Genomic DNA, 17,745 nt, shown 5'->3' on the forward strand with positions numbered 1-17,745 from the left:
GTACGACCCTCTTATTTTATTTGTATTTGAATTAAGACCTTACCTTTATGTATGAATAATTCATTTGATTTTGTTAATCATCTGTCGTTTTATTTTCAAAAGGGACGATTAAATTATATCTAACACTGCCATCCACATCTCACACCTTTGTTTAATATATATTTATCCAATTTCATTAGCTGTTATATAGGATTCATTTCTTTTATAGCACACTAGTATAATGTGATACAGATGTAATCAAACAATTTAATCATGAGGAGAAGAATTAAATTTAACAATATTGAATTGTCCCCCATTACAAATAAATGAATCCTCCAAATATCATTATTTTGTTTCTTCTTCATCTAATTATAAAGAATTGAAGTAAAATAATCCTTGGAAAGAATTCCTACTAAAAAATATTAAAAATCTTCTTCTATGTCAGCTTTCGCCATTGAAGGTGGTGGATTGGTTGGCTTCCCTCATTTAACGTGTGCGGATTTGCCTTTTCATTCATGACTCGCATCCACATCATTTGGGTCCCCCCTAAATATGGGCCCGGCCCACACACTTGGCCCATCATGCCTTTTAACGAACGAAACTGAAAACTGTGGTGGGCTCCAAACGTGACACGATTCCTTCCAGGCAAAAATGGGCTGAAAAGCTCTGTAAAAGGTAATGGGTCTGCTACTACTACCACCTATGAAATATCGTGAGAATCGGTCGGTCAAAAGAGTTGCCACATTTGCAGGACTGCTACCGTGGCAACAACTACGCCTAGAATATGGCGGAGCGTTGTTCTCGACGCGCTGCTTAGATCAAACGCAGCCCCTTCGTAAACCATTGTGCCATTGCCGCCATTGCCGCCATTGATCACTGGCGTGTTTGCGTTGTGAGTTTCCGTTGATTTCTGACTGCAACCACAAAAAGAAACAAAACTTGTCAGGTTTAACATATTCGGAAAACTAAAGAAAACGTGTCAGAATTTGAGTGGACCGTTATTGCAGTATTTTTTTACCGTTGCGTTAGCTAGGACTCCTCGTTTTACGCGAGTTAAACCCGTTGAATTAACAAGGAAACAAATACCACGTGAAAAATTCTCTATTCCCTCCAGACGATTAGATTTATTAAACCGACTCGCCGATTTCCCGGCAAGACCGTTGGTGGCGTAGCCGTCCCATGATCCAACGAGAGACATGTCGGCTAAAGAGTCGGTAGATGTAGATTAAATTACTTAAATACCCCTCTAAATCCTATTGGGGACAGCATTGATGCACGAGATTCCCTCTGTGCAGAAATCATAATGCTTCCCATTAACGTTCATATTCCATGGTTTTTGTTAACTCCTGGTGGACGAAAATAGCCTCTAACGTTAAAATGAAAAAGCGGGAATAAAGAAAGTTAAAGGGGGAGAATTATGTAAATTTACCTAGTGTTGGGCGAGGGGCAAAATGTGATGATATAGTCGGCGTTGAGACATGTAAACGTGCTGGTTAAATCGTCGTAAGCGTAGCTGTAAGCGCGTGGGCACGCGTTTTTAAACGCTTGCGAATACGGAGAGGGATTGCAAGTATCGGGAGTGGCGTACGCGCCACTACAACAGAATTGTGGTTGGTTAAAAGCTTCACACGCGCTTTTACAAGCGATGCTCTTTCCGTCGTCCACGCTCGTAAGCTTGAGCTCTGAAGGACACGCGCCGTTCAAATCCACCACACATCCCGTGCTCGCGCACTTCTCCCCGGTACCGCCCTGTGGGACCACGAGCATAGGGATGTTGTAACCGTCAACCAAACTCACGTCGAAGAAATCCAGCCCGCCGGCGCCGTCAAGGGTGAACTCCGCCAGAGTTGCCGGCGGCTTTGCACCGTTTCCACTGCACTCAACCTTGTCAGAGCCACAGTCTCCAGTGAGGCAAGAGAATTTTCCGGTGGAGTCTTGGGAGCAGTGAGTTCGACCCCAGAACCGACCGCCCCAAGACGCGGGAGCGGAGATAGTTTGAGACTCGCCGGCGGCAAGGACGAAGCCGGTTGTCGTAAGGGGTGAAACTCCGGCGTTTGAGAGAATTCCCGGCCAAACTGTGTAATCACATTTATTTACGATGCTGAAAGTGGTGGACAATACACCTGTAGTTCAAAAATTAAGAAGAAAATTCAGAACATGAACATGAAAATAATGATTAACAAGGAAATTGAAAAGTGTAATGAAACAGGGGGAGGGTTACCTGAGATTGAAATTTGGAAAGTCAGGAGACATAATATGAATGAAATTTGGGTAGCCATCAATGAAGAAGAGATGAAATGAGAAGAGAAAAGAAGACAGTGTTTGGGGAAGAGAGCGAGGGATTTGGAATGAGGTTTCAAATGGAAGCCGCAATGAATCACCTATTTATAGACAGTCCAAGGCCCATGGACCTTTCTAGCTACTTGCTTAGTGGGCCCATCCATTGTATTTTTTTAATTATTGATTTTTTTTTAAGGATTAAATTGACAATATTTTTAAAAAATGGGCAACTGTATGGTGTAGTTCCTAATATTCAAAGCATTTTTTTAAAATTTATTCCTTATTAATGTATCATTTTTCAAATATACCCATATTTAAATTTGATAATAATAAACTTATATGGAATGATATTAAATGAGTTGATTTTTTTTTAATGATAATATGAATATTTAAAAAAAAATTAGGAACTAATTTATAAATTTTTACTATCCTTAGTATGTCATGTAATCCGAACAATTACCGACATGAAGAATAAAATTAAAAAAAATATAAAATATTAATTTAACCTATGGCCCATGTCCAGGCCAAGTGGCATGAAAATTTGACTAAGGCAGCCACGACCAAGCCACTCAACGCAATTGAAATTTATTTTTTAATCAAATTTTCTCTTTACTAATAAATAATAAGTAGTCAAATTGATCATGCTGCAAAATCGAGAATATTGTTCTGATTTGAAATTTGTTGAACATTTTATATATTATAACAAAAAAAACGAGAAAAACTCTATAAATATGCAAAGATGAGTCACGTTATCCATTACAAAAGGCTATATTTTCATGCAAGTTAATATTACTTTATTATAAAACCATGAGCGAATATTTTATTTCTTCGGTCCAATTATAATTCAAGTCCATCTCTTTTATTCTTTTTTTTTTTTTTTTTTTAATATTTGTATTTGTGTGTTTTTTTATATGGTTTAAATTTTGACCTAAAATTGAATTAAAATATTTGAAAAATGCATTAGTTCATTAAATTAGAATAAGATTTTTTTTTTTGTTTTAATTTATTCTCCAAAATTTATGGACGTGTTGATGTGATAATTGTAGGTGGGATATTAATTTGGGAGTTGATTGCATCCATTTCAGACAAATATCTTATACTTAACAAATATCTTTACAACTAATATCTTTGCACGAGTTGTAATGCTACTTTAATTTATAATAGGTACAAAAACATACTCAATTTAAATAAGCTAAAAGAATGGGAGAAAATGTAAATAAGAATATTGGTAAGAAGTTTATATTAAAAACTTATATACAGTAAGTTTAGATAGTTTTTTTTTAATATTATTTAAAAATAAGATCAAATCTACTGATAAAAAAAAACACATTCCACATAAAAGTATTCAATGGTTTTGTAAGATCTCACATCAGGTAGAGAAGTAATGAAACATTATTTTTAAGAGTATGAAAACACCTCTTTAATAAACGTATTTTATAACTGTGAGACTGATAGTGATATATAATAGGTCAAAGCAGACAATATTTTTTTGGTGATAACTTTTGATTGCTACAAATGGTATGGGAAGAATGAAAATGAAATAAGAAGTGCTAATTTTGTTTTATTAAATTATAAATTTAATTTAATTAAATGGTTCCTTTGCTTAGATTTTATCCTCATAAAAAGTACCCACCGATAAAGTAATAAAGAGCAGTTGAGGATAAATATGGCAAAAAGTAAAAAAGGGATGCATAGTCAGAAAGCCGCAGCAGCCTATTTGTTTAAGGTTAATAAAAACAAAGGCCGTTCTTTCTTTGTTTCTGGTTTTACTGTTTTCTTACCAGAAATTTCAAACTAGTCAAACTTCGTAGACAGTAATTAAGAAAATGAATTTAATTGGTTGATCCGTTGACTATGGTTCCACGTAGCTGCCACCTGGGACTTTGCCATTTGTCTCTTCAATTTGCTTACCAAAATTGACATTTTCTCTGATTATCAAGCAAATTAATCCTCTCAATCAGCGGGGAACGCTCCAATTTTCAATGCCTAGTCACGATGTTAAAATCCACGTCAAACTTTAAAAATTGTATTTTTTTTTATATATAATTATTATATAAATTTTGTCGGAGTTAAATGTTGAAAGTGCGCGGGCAGTAGATGTATCGTAGAAGCTGTGAATCTGAGGCGGCAGAGGAAAGTTGAAGGAAATAGACAGCACCAATATAAAGGAGACAGGAAGGCGTGGCCGCAGCCATTGTCCATGCTTTTTTTGTTTTGTTTTTTTGAGATATTAATCCTTTATCTGAAACAAATAAAATTATTATGAAAATATCAAAGATTTTTATTTAATTATTTGTAGAGGGAGGACCACTAAAAGAAATTAAGTAATATTATGAGCTTATTATAGATAAGGTGTTCAACAGCTGGCTTGGTCTGTATTAAAAGGAAAGAGACATATATCTAAATAAGCTTTGATTTTTGCGGGGCAATTTCCAAATATCAGCCTCTCCGTACACAAAATCGTCTCATTTACAACATTTTTCCCATTGTAAAATGCATCAATTGGCTAATAATTAATTTCACTTTCGGCCGACAAGATTCAAACACTCAAGTTGTTGACAGAATAAGAGAGTTTAACTTGCTGAGCTCAGGTTTTACCTTAATTGAAAGGCACACGGTTCCAGATATTCAACTCGAAGAAGAACCCCAGCATAAATCCCTCCATATCGGGAAATTGTCTTTCTATAAGAGGTGTTATAAAACTGTAAGGCTGACGGCGATACGTAACGGGTCAAAACGAACAATATCTACAAACGGTGGAATAAGGCTATTACAGTTGGTATCCAAAACTCCTGGTAAAAGTTTGGAAACTTCTTTCTACTTTTAAAATTTTTAGGATAAAAGAAGAAAGACAAATATCTACCAAGTGAATTTGATCAGTTAAATCTTTTATTAAATTCCAACAAAAGTCAGAGTTCACTTACCCATTTGTCCAGATGGAGTTAACTGCAGGGCGGCGGATTTCCTGTCAAGAGGGCTATATAGGCCGAAAATATTGAAGTTTGTGACATGAAAGGTCTTGGTTCGTGTGATTGACGTGGAAGCCTGCGTCACCTTCTATCATTGTTCTATCTGCTTCGAAATACCACTGAAAGAAATGGCGTCATTTCAATACGAATCTTCCATCATAGACCAGAAATTGAATACTACATGCAAAAGTTTTGTTGGTTTATGCAACCTTTAATTGGAATGGGGTGATGCAGAAAAGGCCAAGAGGGAGTTTTAAACAATATCACCACTTTCAATTATGCTTTCCAGTTGCATCATCAATAGGCCAAAACCTCTCCCTCAGTGTTCATCTTCTTGACCCCTCCCTTTTAGTTATGGCCTCTATAACAAATTCCCCCACTACTAAAAGCCATTCCTACAGATGTGCCCAATATTAACAACCCGATTTGAATAAACATTAAGCACCACCCGGGAAGTTGATACGACTGACCACAAAATTCAAGCTTATAAGCACCACCTTCACAACCATTATTGCATCGCAGACATCATTATAAGGAGACAATATAATGTAGCTAGGGTGCAACCGCAGTGCAAGATGGGCCATTGCCGGAGAGCCCGAACGATATGGCACATGGTTGACGTGCATCTGTCCACGGCGGTGGTTTGTAGTCGGGTTCGGCCGAGTGCATCAGCCCATCAAAATAAATTTGTTGGTTGAAATATTGTTTTAGTTCATATACTTAAATTTGTTCAATTTTATTTATCTACTTTTTAATTATCTAAATTTATTTATATATTTTCTATTATTTTCTTAATTTTATCTATTTTTTTTATTTTTAATACATTATTAACCCGTTTACTCGTAGCGTACTTATTATTATTATTAATTTAAAAATAATAATAAATTTTTATTTTCAATTTTGCTTTGGGATCGGTAAATTTCCTTCCAAAAGCAGGGTGTTTTTGGTATTTGGAGAATTTGAAGACATGGAAACAGTTGGAATTAGAATGTCCATAGGTCCAATGCTTCTTAAACCAAAACACCCTTTTCTTAATCACTAAACGACGATCCCAATTCATTATCCAGTTCTCCGTGTGCGAATATATTGGGGAGTGATTGTCACGACTATGAATTTGCTTCAATGAAGAAAAGTTAACTTCGATCCGAGGTCAGTTCACTGCTTCTAATGAATGCTTGTTTCTGAGACTTTCTGTTGACGACAATTTCGCTCTATGTAATCGTTTGCAGTTGTATTTCTGTCATTGTTTTAGTCGAACTATGTCCTAATCCGTCGTAATCACACTGCCTGTCTCTGTGTGTTGTTCGTTCAGTGATTCTGAAGAAAAGTCCAGGATCAACTTCAATTGGAGGTCAGTTCATTGCGTCACATGCACGCTTGTCATTGTTTTGGCGGAATAACGTCGTAGACTGCGGCTTCTTCCGCGGTGAGATTTTGATCGGCTGATTTGATTTGATTGTTCGTAGATCTAGGAATAGCAAGTGAAGTATAGCATGTAGTTTCGATAAAGATATATGTCATTCTAAGTTTTGGATTCAACATTTTTCGTTTGCTCATTTTATTCTCCTTCCGTAGATTCTCAGCAATCGAAGAAACAGCAATTAGAATCAATGATTTTACGTCTTAGGCTTTTACAGTAGTCAATAGATAACTGTGCCGGAGGATGGCTGGTGATTGTAGGGTTGCAATGGACCAAAAGGACATTGTAGGGTTATTGGTTGCCACCATTGGTGATTTCACCCGAAGTCGTCCGGTCAATAAAGCAGAGAAACGTACATAAAGAGAGAGTGTACGGAGAGACTAGCTGCAGAAGATGGGAGGAATGACAGAAGAAAAATGAACGTCAATTTACTATCTCTCTGCTTCTCTATGTAGATGAAAATGTTGAGTGTCCATTAGTAGTCTAGATTATGAATTTGATTGCCTTACTTCTTTCTTTACTGCCGAGTGAGTTGGCAGAGACATCTGTGCTTCTGTACCTGCTAAAGCCTAATTTTTCTCAATTGTCAGCTCTTCTAACAGCCTGTAGAGAAGATTCTGCCATGATTTGAAAACTCTCCGAAACTGATTCTTAAGGAAGATCCATTAACAGACGTTGAGAAAAGACATGAGAGAAACTCATTGGTGATCAATGATATAATGCATAGTGAACGATTTGCCTGTTGGCTGAGTAAGTCGGCCTGAGAAACTCAGTGGTTAATGATGTGAAAATATATAATGATAGATATTTACCACTAAACGCTTGCACGTTATACAGAATTGGAGTTGCACTAAAGTTATTCAAACAGATAAGAATTCAAATGGGGAGGAGGTGCTGGTTTATCTCAATGGGCGGGTTTCAAGCTGTAACTCGAATAGGAACATGAAGTTATGAATCAATACAAAAAGCAGAGTAACCTTAGTTTCAGTTCAAGTCACGCAAAAAATCGCGTATCTTTTGTGCCTAACGGTTAGGATAGAGTAGTAAATTAGATACATCATTGTGGTTAAACCTGAGTTTCTACATTCCCAAGAGAGTGATAAACTGGGATTACTTTCCCAAGAGACGAAAAATCACGTTACGACATCTACATTCCCAAGAGAGTGATAAACTGGGATTACTTTTTCTAACTGCAACTTATAATCTTAATTCTAACCGACCAACGTCGAAGGTTTCTTTTCACTCAATGAATGGATTTGAGGTATATGCGGCACTGGAAGGATAACTATGAACACAGGAAACAAACTAGCCACTAATTATCAAAATTTACCAATGACAAACATATTTCTACTGTGGCTGGTAACTAAACAGGCACTACTGTTATTTAGATCACTTGGTTATTTTCTTTTCTGGAATTTTAACCGCGATACATGATTGGACAAAATTTGAAAATCATGGTACTATCATTGTAATTTATACCTTCAAAATATTGGAAATCGAAGAAAGAATTTAAAATTGATGGTAAAAAGAAAGAAAGAATTGAACAGTTAGAATAAACACGAAAAGATTTATAGGCCGCTAGATCAGTAAAAGGGACTCAGGATGAAAGGACACTCAGAAGGAAATGGAAAAGGACTTCGTAAGCGGCTTAAATTAGGGCACTCAGAATGAAAAGGACTTTATAATTTGTGCTTCAAATTCACTGATCCTTGAATCTCATGCTGAATACAAGTGAATCCTCATGGTGCCATTGTAAGCAAAAAAAAAAAAAAAAAAAAAAATCAGAAAAACGAAATAGACAAACGGAATAAAAAATCAAAAACAGGAAAACAAAAACCACCAAATCACGGAAAATGAGATCTAAAACGAGGAAACATTAGAAGGCGTAGCTTTATAATAGGCAAGCATTCAGTATGAGTAGGAGGTTGTTATTCCAGTCATTAAATTGATCGGAAAGGTTTAAATCATCATCACTATGCTTGCACCAATCACAAAAGCAATATTATAGCCTATATCGCATAGAAAACGCATATCGAAAACGCATTCAGAAAAAGAAATCAGAATTAGAATACGTTTGCAGGAGAAAAAGGTGTTCTATAAAAGAGAAGTTTCCCAGAGGTAAAGAAGAAAAACTAGGCCATCAGAAGAAATGGATCATTTCATCAATATCGACACGTAAAGCGTCGTCTCAGACGACCGTCGTGAGAATTTGAATCCAAAATCATCATTTGGTTCTAAATTGAGCACAGAAAAACAAACGCCATATGAACAAGAAACCATAAAAACGAGAAGCGGACGAGAGGATTCGTCATGCAGAGCGCGCAGCTTAGAGACCTTAAAATCGAAATAGAGAGTTGGAGTAAAGAGTGAAGAAGCTGTGTACTATTTAAAGGAGAATGGGCAAGTCATTTTAGGGTTTCCTTCTCCGCTACCCATTGACGATTTTGCCCCTGCTTTCTTGGGCTAGAATTTCTCCTCATGGACCAATAACGTGAGACCAGTAAACGGCCCAAGCTCGGCAATCGAGCCCATTGGCCCATTTTGCGACTTGAATTTACTGAAGTCGCAGTTTAGATTTGTGGTTCGGTAAAGTCGTGGAAGAAGGCAGCGGTTTCAAGAATTTTGAGCTGTTCGTTGATCGAAAATCGGGGCCTCTTCACGGTAAGAGGGTAGTGGTGTGATTTTCCTGAGCTGATTCGGAAGGGGTTCATTGCTGTTTCAGCTGACTGGCTCTCCAGATCGATTGCCGGCGATAAACCGAGTAATTTCATTGTTTAGCCTAGCTGCTAAGGGCCATGTCTTCCGATACTGTACCTCCTCTCATTGCTGCTCAAATCAATTACCTGCGCAATCACTTTCCTCTCCCCTTAATGGTAAACATTGCCGCTTACTATCTCTTCCTTGAAAATTCAGGGATAACAAACTCAAATGGCGATTTCTAGTTTATTACATTGATCGGAAATGGATGATATTTGGAGTTTCTTTCTTTTTTCCCTCCATTTTCCCACCCCGATGATAGTATTTAGTGTCGCTATAATATGGCGATAGAAAGCGAACGGTTTGTTGAACAAATCACTTATTCTTACTGTTTTGATATTCAGATTGAGAACATGTGGTCTGGCAGTAGACACTACCCTGGAATTATCGATAGGTTCACCTTAGTCATACCTTACTGCCTTGAATTCGTCAAATGTAAGACCTGTTTTCCATTGTTGTTATCATAATATCCTTTCAATTCTTTTCTCTTTCCCAGTAACTGGTTGACAGATTCACCGTAACTAGCTGTTTGATAGCTGTTACCTGTCGTAGGGGACATCATGTACGATGCTGAATCGCCATTTTCTGCACCTGATATTATGTTTGGACCAGAAGATGAAAATTTCCATCCATTCACAAGTAAGGTTGATGAAGGAGAGGGATATCATGATTCCTTACAAAACAGTCTACGTGACTGGAACGGCAAAGATCCATCTCGGCTCACTAGCCTCCTTCAAGAACTGAGGTTCTTCAGGGCTTTCCTTTGATTGAGCCTTCTTCTGTTTCTAATGCTTTGGGTATAATTCAGCTTGAATTCAAAGGCAACTTTACTTTTTTTAAGGGATCGATATGCATCATACCAAAGGAAACGGGTTGAAGGAGTTGAGGATGAAAGATTGAAGTTTGAACTCTGTACTATGTTATCTAGGGAGGTAACGTCCTTCATTATAATGTTTATTATACTGTTCTAACTCTGTTTTGATAATCAATTGCATGAATTTAGGAATTTGAGGGGTCGGGTATTGGACTTGGTTTCTTGATAATACATTCTTGCTGGATGCCTGTAGAAATGTATAAAACTTTATAATTTAGTTTTCATGCTTGGAAACTGAATGAGAGAACTGCTGCTAGTTAATTATTCCAGATTTTTCATGCTTGAATTATAGTAGTGTAGAAGTTAAACCATCCCTATAATGTTTTTTTTTTTTTTTAATTTTTTGCTTATAACCATGTATTCCTTTAGTTGGGCAAGCTGCTCCTTATACAGATATCTGTGTTCTCTCCTTAAGGTTCTATTATTTTAAATGGTAACTTAACCAAAACTACCTTTCTGCAGGGAATTGAAATGCATTTGAGTTCAGGTGTTGAGAAGGTAGTATTTTAAAGTATGTGGTTGTACTTTCCTTGAATTGTAAAGAGTTGAATACTGAGAATTCTATTTTCTCTCTCTTTATTCTCATATGTGCGGCTTCTATGCCTTTGAATTTTAGCATAGCCAGAGGAGGTCAAATTTGCAGTGCCACTAGTAGACATTAATATTAATAAGATGATACCTGGATGCCCGTGGAGGCACCCACAGAAGATATTTTTGCAGGTTTCCTTTCGGAACTTCTGGTTTTCCTGTTCCTCTATTATTTCCCATTCTCATCATTGTTTGTAGGTTTTATATCCTGTGGTGAGGAAATATGCGTCTACTCCTGCTGCACCTCGTCTGAAATTGGTCTCCACGTCTGAGTTGAAGGCTCTGTTATCCATCGAGGACATCAAACTTCCTTCATGGATAGATGGAATGTAGGATACTCTCTCTCTTGTATCTCATTTCTATTTCTGCAGCGGTCAAGATTGCATGCTAAAATTGATATCATTTTTTTTTAACTGGCTTCAAGGTGCATGGCCGAATATCTTCCCCATCTAGAAGAGAGTCTTGAGAAACAGGTTGGTTAGGTTTTTACCGAACAGATGATACTCTCTGGGTTGATTAACTTGGTCTTTAGTTTTTGAAGTTGCCTAAAGTTGAAATTTTGTACTTTTATCATTCTGATGAAGGTACTGGAGGCAGTTTCGTTGATCAATGTTAGGAGAGGTTTTATAGAGGCGTTGGACTCTTTCTTTGGAAGGCCTCTAGAAGCTGATCCGGTGGGATTCTTACAAATTTATTTACACCCGTCGTCTTCATTTGTTGAAAATCATCATCCAATTCTTACTTTAAGTGGTGGGGGCTCGTCAAATTTTACTGACGATATGTTTTTTTTTTTAGGTGTTCTGTCGAACGGCTACAGTTATCGCTGCCTCCGGCGTGTTCACGTTCCTGGTATTGGCTTCACTATCCTTAATATGTAGTATCCCATCACTATGTGGATTTTTTTCGATTATTTACGATGTAAAAGAATATTGTTCACGTAATGGTTAGTTAATTCTTGCGATTGATAGGTTTCTTTAACTCACGATCATGTTGTCAAAATCTGCGGATGCTAGGATTAGTACCCTGGTCTGTAGATCTTCAGATAGCATAATATTGACTAGATGATCACCACCCAAAATATTTGGTACAATATTCTGGGGTCCAGTGCTGACAAAGATAGCCTTCAAATTTTCATTTTCAGAGAGAAGCCCGAAATAAAGGATCCCTAAAACAAAAACAAAACGGTGGATAATTTTTTAAAAGGGGAAAAGAAAGAGAATAAAATTTGTAGAGAACATCCAAACATAGGCATTAAAGAAAGCGACACTCACTCTAAACTTCCTTACAACACCTTTCTACATTCTTGAAGGAATGACCGTCTGCTTGAAAAACTGACAAACTCTGACATACCCCAACAACCTGTACTTGGATTATTAGCTCTCACCACTGGGAAATGTCCTCAAATCTTCACAACAAAGTGGCATCTCCATAAAACATAATCTAATTCTTCCAATGTCCTTCCGCATAAAATACACCACTGAGACCCACAACCGAAGATGAATGTTTGACAAGTTCATGATGTCAAATTTGATTATTTTGACTATGCGTTGGTCAAATATTGACCTTGCTAACTGATTTTTACTTTTTATTTTTTTGCTGAAGAAATGCGTTATCTCATTGAATTGGATGATAGCCAAGACATTTTGCAACTATTTATCCTTTCAAATGGTTTCTCTATTCTGTCCAGTTTCTATGAGACATTTTCGTGACACAGTTTCACACAAATCTTTCTTTTGATATCAAATGTATAATAATTTGGAACAGAACGTATGCTAGACTTGCAAATCTCTTGATGGTTAATGATTTACTGATCGCACTAAGGATACTGGATCAGTGGTAAATGCTTTAAAAATTCTTTTGGTTTGATAGTGTGTATTGATCTGGTAAGATGGGGCATGGGATGCAGTTAATGTTTATTGATTGACAAAATAGTTTAGTTTGTTTATTTTTTTTTTTATATAAGAGACAACATAGGAATTTATTTTCCTTTCCCTTGTTTTTCTGGGAATTTTTTGTTAATGCTAGGTCCATTTCCTCATGTCAACCCAATTTCCAAAGAAACAACCCTCTCTTGTGCTGCAAAGTTCTCAGGTAATGTAAATTTGTCTTGAATCTTGAAATTCTTGTGCATTCCAACTTTGCTTACTAGTACATATGACAAAGGGCATGAATATATGCTTCTATGATTTTCGTCAACATGCTCCTGTGGTCGTCCAAACTCTCCTTTATTTAGACTCCGTTATCATTTGTATTTTTCTAAAAAATCTGTACATCATGACTAATGATCGTAAATATGTTAATAGGGAATATTTGGTTAATCAATTTTTATGAGGACGCATGTCTTGAAGTGATTAAATGACATGATAGGTGCAATCTGTATAACTCTAGTTTCCAAGGATTTTTCTGTTCATTATGAATCGGACTGGCATCATTGAGATGGCTTCTTACTTTTATCAATATTTGATGGGCCTACTAGGTTTTATAAAGATCCCTTCTTGGATTATTGGTTTAGTACCCTCTTTTTCTAATTATGCCCATATATTGTTCAGCATTTCAACTCTCAAGGTGCACCCATAAAGTCGCAGCTTATCACCGACTATCCTTGGAGTCCTAGGTGGGAGCCATTGCAAATGGCTGAGCGGATTTTGTAAGTTGTTTCTCTATCTCTCATTTTCTCGTTTGCATATACGTTCACTTATCAATCGTGTTAATGCCGATTTGGTTCGATTTTAACAGCGAGTTTCTGGCTGATGAGGCTTTGAGCTTCAAGAGGTATTGCAACGAGGCTCAACTTCAATGATTGGATTATGAAAACTCTGGTCAATCTGCCCTAACGTGTAACAGTCCAATACCAGTTATGTATAGTTGGTTTGTTGAGTACTTTTTAAATCTTGGGATTTTTAGATTTGTTTTTGTCACCTCTTTGGGGCTGTCTGTCTCCTCGATGAGGATGATTCGAAGGTACATTTTATCAAGAACCGGATGTGAGCTTTCAAATTTAGAGAATCCTTATCTGTTATAAAAGTCGAATCCAGAAACAAAAGACGATCCTCAACGGGGCTGACCATGATTGTTGTATTACATTTTTTTTTTTTTTTTTTTTTTTGTTGAACAGAGCAAAATCAACTGACCAATTATATGCGTGTTGCTTAGAATGCTCTCTTTGTAGGATCGCACTTAATTGAGAGTGGTTTCAAAATAAGGTCTTCATGAATTTTGTCCCTTCATTTTAAAAACATTTCAATATCAATGATTCAGCATACATCAATGGAGTTAGACAAGCTTGACTATGGTGGGGACTAATTTTAAATTTGTTAAAATGATTTTTGATCTCTCACTGTCTTTCAGGCTTGAAAATTTAAGTCAAAAGAACTGAAATAGCATGAACATGAGCACATAGCACACAAGGGAGAAACGACCAAAGGAGTATCAATCTCATTATAACATTGATGCAATGTTTTGGAACAACTAATCAGAGATTTAAATCAGTTTCTGAATAGAAGGGTTTGTCCATTTACACCTGAATTAGGCTGCTCTTGGTTTCTTTTTCATGCTTCGACTGATTATGAAGTCATCGTCTGATTCATCTTCGGAACTTTCGTCTTTCAAATTGCGCTTCGTCGACTGTTTTGCCACAACTTTGGAGCCCACTGTCATCGTCTTCTTATTAGAAGAAACTGATGGAGATTGGACAGTTTTCTTGACAATGGTGGTCTTCGTGACGCTCTTTACAGCAGTCACAGTCTTCCCTGGGGAGCTCAACTTTTGCAGTGGTGCCTTCTTCTGCTTCTTTTCAAAAACTTTCTTTGCTTCTTCTTTGGATAGTAAACCAGACTCCATCATCCTGCAGACCAAACTCCACTATGTTAAGTAGTGATGAACAACAAACTCAATGTCATTCCATTACTACCTTTTTAGAAAACGAAAATTTGAAACATGATTAACTTGCTTGTACACTGTAACAACCCAAACTCACCGCGAGCAGATATTGTCCTCTTTGGGCTTTCCCTCAAAGTGTTAGTCTACTTGGAGAGGTTTTCACACTCTTGTAAGAAATGTTTTGTTCTACTCTACCACCAATGTGGGATCTCACAATCCACCCTCATTGAATGCCCAACGTCCTCGCTGGCAATGTGGGATCTCACAATCCACCTTCATTGAATGTCCAATGTCCTCGGCTGGCACACCGCCTGGTGGGAGGTTTTCACACCCTTATAAAGAATGTTTCGTTCTCTCCTCCAACCAATGTGGGATCTCACAATCCACCCTGCTTGAGGGTCCAGCATCCTCATTGTCACTATGCATAGTGTCTAATTCTGTACCATTTGTAATAGCCCAAACTCACTGGTAACAAATATTGTCTTCTTGGGTTTTCCCTGTTGGGCTTCCCCTCAAGGTTTTAAAACGTGTCTACTAGGAAGAAATTTTCACACCCTTTTAAAGGAATGTTTTGTTCTTCTCTCCACCAATGTGGAATCTCTCATACACAAGATGATCAGATGCTGCAAAGTATTTGTTTCATGTACGTGTTAGCTTGAGATTGACAGTATCTGCCAAACAATATGCTGGGAGATCCCGGAATCATTAAAGATGTAACAAATGAAATAGCAAATTAGAGAGTAATTGCCCCCCTTTTCTAGTTGTTCTCAGTTCATGCAGAACACTACAAGAAAACTTCCAAGGAGGATGAGATAGAATGGACTGCAGACTGCACATTGAGTTGTGTCATGCTTATGGCATCTTAATCTAGCCTTTATTCCTATCTAACACGTTTGTGCACTTCCCCATTTATGAGATGGTTATGTACAAACAATAAACATCTCCTGAATTAGTCACTCCTCCATTCTAACACTGCTAAATCCTGGTTATGTACAAACAATGAGTGTCTACTTTGCAGTATACAGAATGTTAAAAATCTTATGTCGGGCAACATAACAGACATCATTCAACCATCTGAATCAAACGCGAATTCAACATAAGTAACATGAACACAACTAGTTATGTTCCATACTGACTAGCCATCGGCATGAAAATGGAAACCAGTAAACACGTTCTACTAGAGAGTTCTCAGAAAACTTAGCCCATACATAAACATCTTTGTTAACATAATGTCTTCAAGGTATCAAAACTACTCTTGATAATACTAAAGAAATAACAATTAGAGCAGTTTTCTTACCAAAACTCTGCCATTTCACTGTGGGGAACTTGCTTGTGGAGCGTTTCGTAAAAGATCCTCAGCGGGTCTCTCTGAATAATCAAGAGCAAATGAAGGTCATCAGCTAAAGAACTCCCAAACATAAAACTGATACCTATCAAATCATTCTTTAATACCTCTTCTGGGGGATCTCGCTTCTGACCGGGCAACTCATAGACCTTCTTCTCCTTTTTCTCTTTTTTCTGGCTCTCCAGCTCCCCCTTGGCGCTTTTGCTCTTCTCCTCGTTCACTTTCTTCTTCTTCTTCAGTTCCTATCTCCCCAGACCATTCAGAAAACACATATGTTAACAGCTTTCAGTGTATATGAAGAAGAGATTATCACATTAAGAACCCAAAATTCTGCACTAAAAACCTTGTAGCTTCCACGCTAGAGTAACACATTCGTTACAACCACCAGGGATATTCTACTCCCTTCTATTGTCCTCTAAATCGATTACTCTACTTTCAGTCGCTCATTAATCGAAACAGTTGAAGAAAATCGGAGCATAGAACACAGAAAGATATACGAACCATATCACGTTTTGCTGCAGAGCTCTTTTTGGCTGGCTTCTCGTCAAAATCATCATCAACAGAGTTGAAACGCTCTTCTTTTTTAACCTTGGTGCCCTTAGAAGCAGACCCACAATTTATATTTGGGGACTTTCCCGCTCCATCTTCTCCCTGAACTTCTTCCTTCTTCGGCTTTGAGATAGATTTAGGACCCACATTTAGGAGTTTCTTCCTTTTTTCTTGTAAAAGGGCACCCAGGCTTATTCCGTCGTCCGCTTCGTCTTCCTCCACTTTGGTTTTCTTAATCAGCTTTTGATCCTCGGAAGACATTCTACCAACTGAAGCAGTTTGGGCGAAGAGAAGTGGTGGATTCTCACTCTTCTGGGGTTGGGACTTAGAAGAACGATAGGAAAGTGATGAGTTTTCAAAATTTCGGATGAAAATAAGACGGGAAAACTATTTCAAATCCTGCGGGGTATCCGACTTTGATTTTGGGGGAATTAGCGCCCTACTGCAGACTTAGTTTGGACCAGCCAATTATATATGTTTTTTTATTTTTTTTATTTTTATAAATATATTTAAATTATGAAATAAACGTTTTACCCTCAAAATAAACCACTTTAAATTTGTTATTATTAAAACTTGGTTCATATTTTATTTAAAGTTAGATTGATTTTTCTATGATATAATAAAAATATCGTGTGAGATCCCATAGTCCGGAACAAAGGGTGAGGATGTGTTTTAAAATTGTGAGGATGACTAATTCATAATGGACAAAAGCAAACAATATCTACCACAGTGAGCTTGAGCTATGACAAGTGGTATTAGACTCAAACACCAGTCAGTGTGCCAGTGTAGACAGTAGGCCCCTAAGGGTGGATTGGAACGAAACATTCCTTTATAAGCTCTCTTATAGATGCATTTTAAAATCGTAAGGCTGACAATGACACGTAACGAACCAAAACCGACAATACGGACCAAAGCGGATAGTATTTATTAACGATAAGCTTAAACTGTTACATATCGATTTTACAACTTAAGAGACATGTTAAGTACAAAATTGAAAGTTAGAAAACTTATACAAACGGACAAAATAGGTTTTTTTTTTTTTTTTGGTTAATGGTAAATATATGGTCATAGTTTATAACTCAAAAAATCATAGATATGATCATCC

General features: G+C 37.1%; 3 protein-coding genes, 1 long non-coding RNA gene and 2 other non-coding genes across 7 annotated transcripts; 1 reads left to right on the forward strand and 5 right to left on the reverse strand.

The window, feature by feature from the left end:
- Positions 1-253: 253 nt before the first annotated feature.
- Positions 254-2,331, reverse strand: LOC111788047 (pathogenesis-related thaumatin-like protein 3.5). Its single transcript, XM_023668188.2, has 3 exons — positions 2,201-2,331; positions 1,409-2,102; positions 254-893 (listed from the first exon to the last, which is right to left on the reverse strand). Exons 1-3 carry the CDS (start codon positions 2,256-2,258, stop codon positions 707-709), a joined length of 939 nt encoding a protein of 312 aa, XP_023523956.2. The 5' UTR covers positions 2,259-2,331; the 3' UTR covers positions 254-706.
- Positions 2,332-6,724: 4,393 nt separating this feature from the next.
- LOC147793339 (uncharacterized) lies at positions 6,725-9,091 on the reverse strand. Its single transcript, XR_015419912.1, has 2 exons — positions 7,158-9,091; positions 6,725-7,032 (listed from the first exon to the last, which is right to left on the reverse strand). It is a non-coding gene; the product is annotated as an uncharacterized LOC147793339 (long non-coding RNA).
- On the reverse strand, positions 8,557-8,627 carry LOC111789446 (small nucleolar RNA Z105). The gene has a single exon (XR_002814344.1). It is a non-coding gene; the product is annotated as a small nucleolar RNA Z105 (small nucleolar RNA).
- On the reverse strand, positions 8,784-8,883 carry LOC111789458 (small nucleolar RNA Z161/Z228). Its single transcript, XR_002814356.2, has one exon. It is a non-coding gene; the product is annotated as a small nucleolar RNA Z161/Z228 (small nucleolar RNA).
- A 149-nt stretch (positions 9,092-9,240) lies between the features above and the next one.
- LOC111788982 (uncharacterized) lies at positions 9,241-13,966 on the forward strand. Of its 2 annotated transcripts, XM_023669590.2 has the most exons (13): positions 9,241-9,521; positions 9,750-9,840; positions 9,958-10,150; positions 10,247-10,337; positions 10,742-10,777; positions 10,901-10,999; positions 11,066-11,196; positions 11,292-11,340; positions 11,452-11,541; positions 11,663-11,716; positions 12,893-12,958; positions 13,417-13,514; positions 13,604-13,966. In XM_023669590.2, exons 1-13 carry the CDS (start codon positions 9,444-9,446, stop codon positions 13,665-13,667), a joined length of 1,140 nt encoding a protein of 379 aa, XP_023525358.2. In that variant the 5' UTR covers positions 9,241-9,443; the 3' UTR covers positions 13,668-13,966. The 2 variants fall into 2 exon arrangements, with proteins under 2 accessions (XP_023525358.2, XP_023525359.2); XM_023669591.2 differs by lacking the exon at positions 9,750-9,840 and having other exon boundaries at positions 9,902-10,150.
- Positions 13,967-14,280: 314 nt separating this feature from the next.
- Positions 14,281-17,090, reverse strand: LOC111788868 (nucleolin). Its single transcript, XM_023669428.2, has 4 exons — positions 16,593-17,090; positions 16,199-16,333; positions 16,044-16,114; positions 14,281-14,711 (listed from the first exon to the last, which is right to left on the reverse strand). Exons 1-4 carry the CDS (start codon positions 16,899-16,901, stop codon positions 14,393-14,395), a joined length of 834 nt encoding a protein of 277 aa, XP_023525196.2. The 5' UTR covers positions 16,902-17,090; the 3' UTR covers positions 14,281-14,392.
- Between the last annotated feature and the right edge of the window lie 655 nt (positions 17,091-17,745).

Source organism: Cucurbita pepo, chromosome 2 (assembly GCF_057944985.1).
Source record: "Cucurbita pepo subsp. pepo isolate OVF chromosome 2, ASM5794498v1, whole genome shotgun sequence".
NCBI classification, from domain to species: domain Eukaryota; kingdom Viridiplantae; phylum Streptophyta; class Magnoliopsida; order Cucurbitales; family Cucurbitaceae; genus Cucurbita; species Cucurbita pepo.

What these genes read in the sequence shown, in the direction of transcription:
- LOC111788868 (XM_023669428.2), bottom strand. Translation starts at nt 16,901, where the DNA reads ATGTCTTCCGAGGATCAAAAGCTGATTAAGAAAACCAAAGTGGAGGAA. An exon ending in AGCGAGATCCCCCAGAAGAG is followed by an intron (nt 16,115 to 16,198) that starts GTATTAAAGAAT and finishes TTGATTATTCAG; the next exon opens with AGAGACCCGCTGAGGATCTT. An exon ending in AGTGAAATGGCAGAGTTTTG is followed by an intron (nt 14,712 to 16,043) that starts GTAAGAAAACTG and finishes TTTGGTCTGCAG; the next exon opens with GATGATGGAGTCTGGTTTAC.
- LOC111788047 (XM_023668188.2), bottom strand. Translation starts at nt 2,258, where the DNA reads ATGGCTACCCAAATTTCATTCATATTATGTCTCCTGACTTTCCAAATT. An exon ending in TTTCCAAATTTCAATCTCAG is followed by an intron (nt 2,103 to 2,200) that starts GTAACCCTCCCC and finishes TTTGAACTACAG; the next exon opens with GTGTATTGTCCACCACTTTC. An exon ending in TGCCCCTCGCCCAACACTAG is followed by an intron (nt 894 to 1,408) that starts GTAAATTTACAT and finishes TTGTGGTTGCAG; the next exon opens with TCAGAAATCAACGGAAACTC.
- LOC111788982 (XM_023669590.2), top strand. Translation starts at nt 9,444, where the DNA reads ATGTCTTCCGATACTGTACCTCCTCTCATTGCTGCTCAAATCAATTAC. An exon ending in ACTTTCCTCTCCCCTTAATG is followed by an intron (nt 9,522 to 9,749) that starts GTAAACATTGCC and finishes TTTGATATTCAG; the next exon opens with ATTGAGAACATGTGGTCTGG. An exon ending in AGCCTCCTTCAAGAACTGAG is followed by an intron (nt 10,151 to 10,246) that starts GTTCTTCAGGGC and finishes ACTTTTTTTAAG; the next exon opens with GGATCGATATGCATCATACC.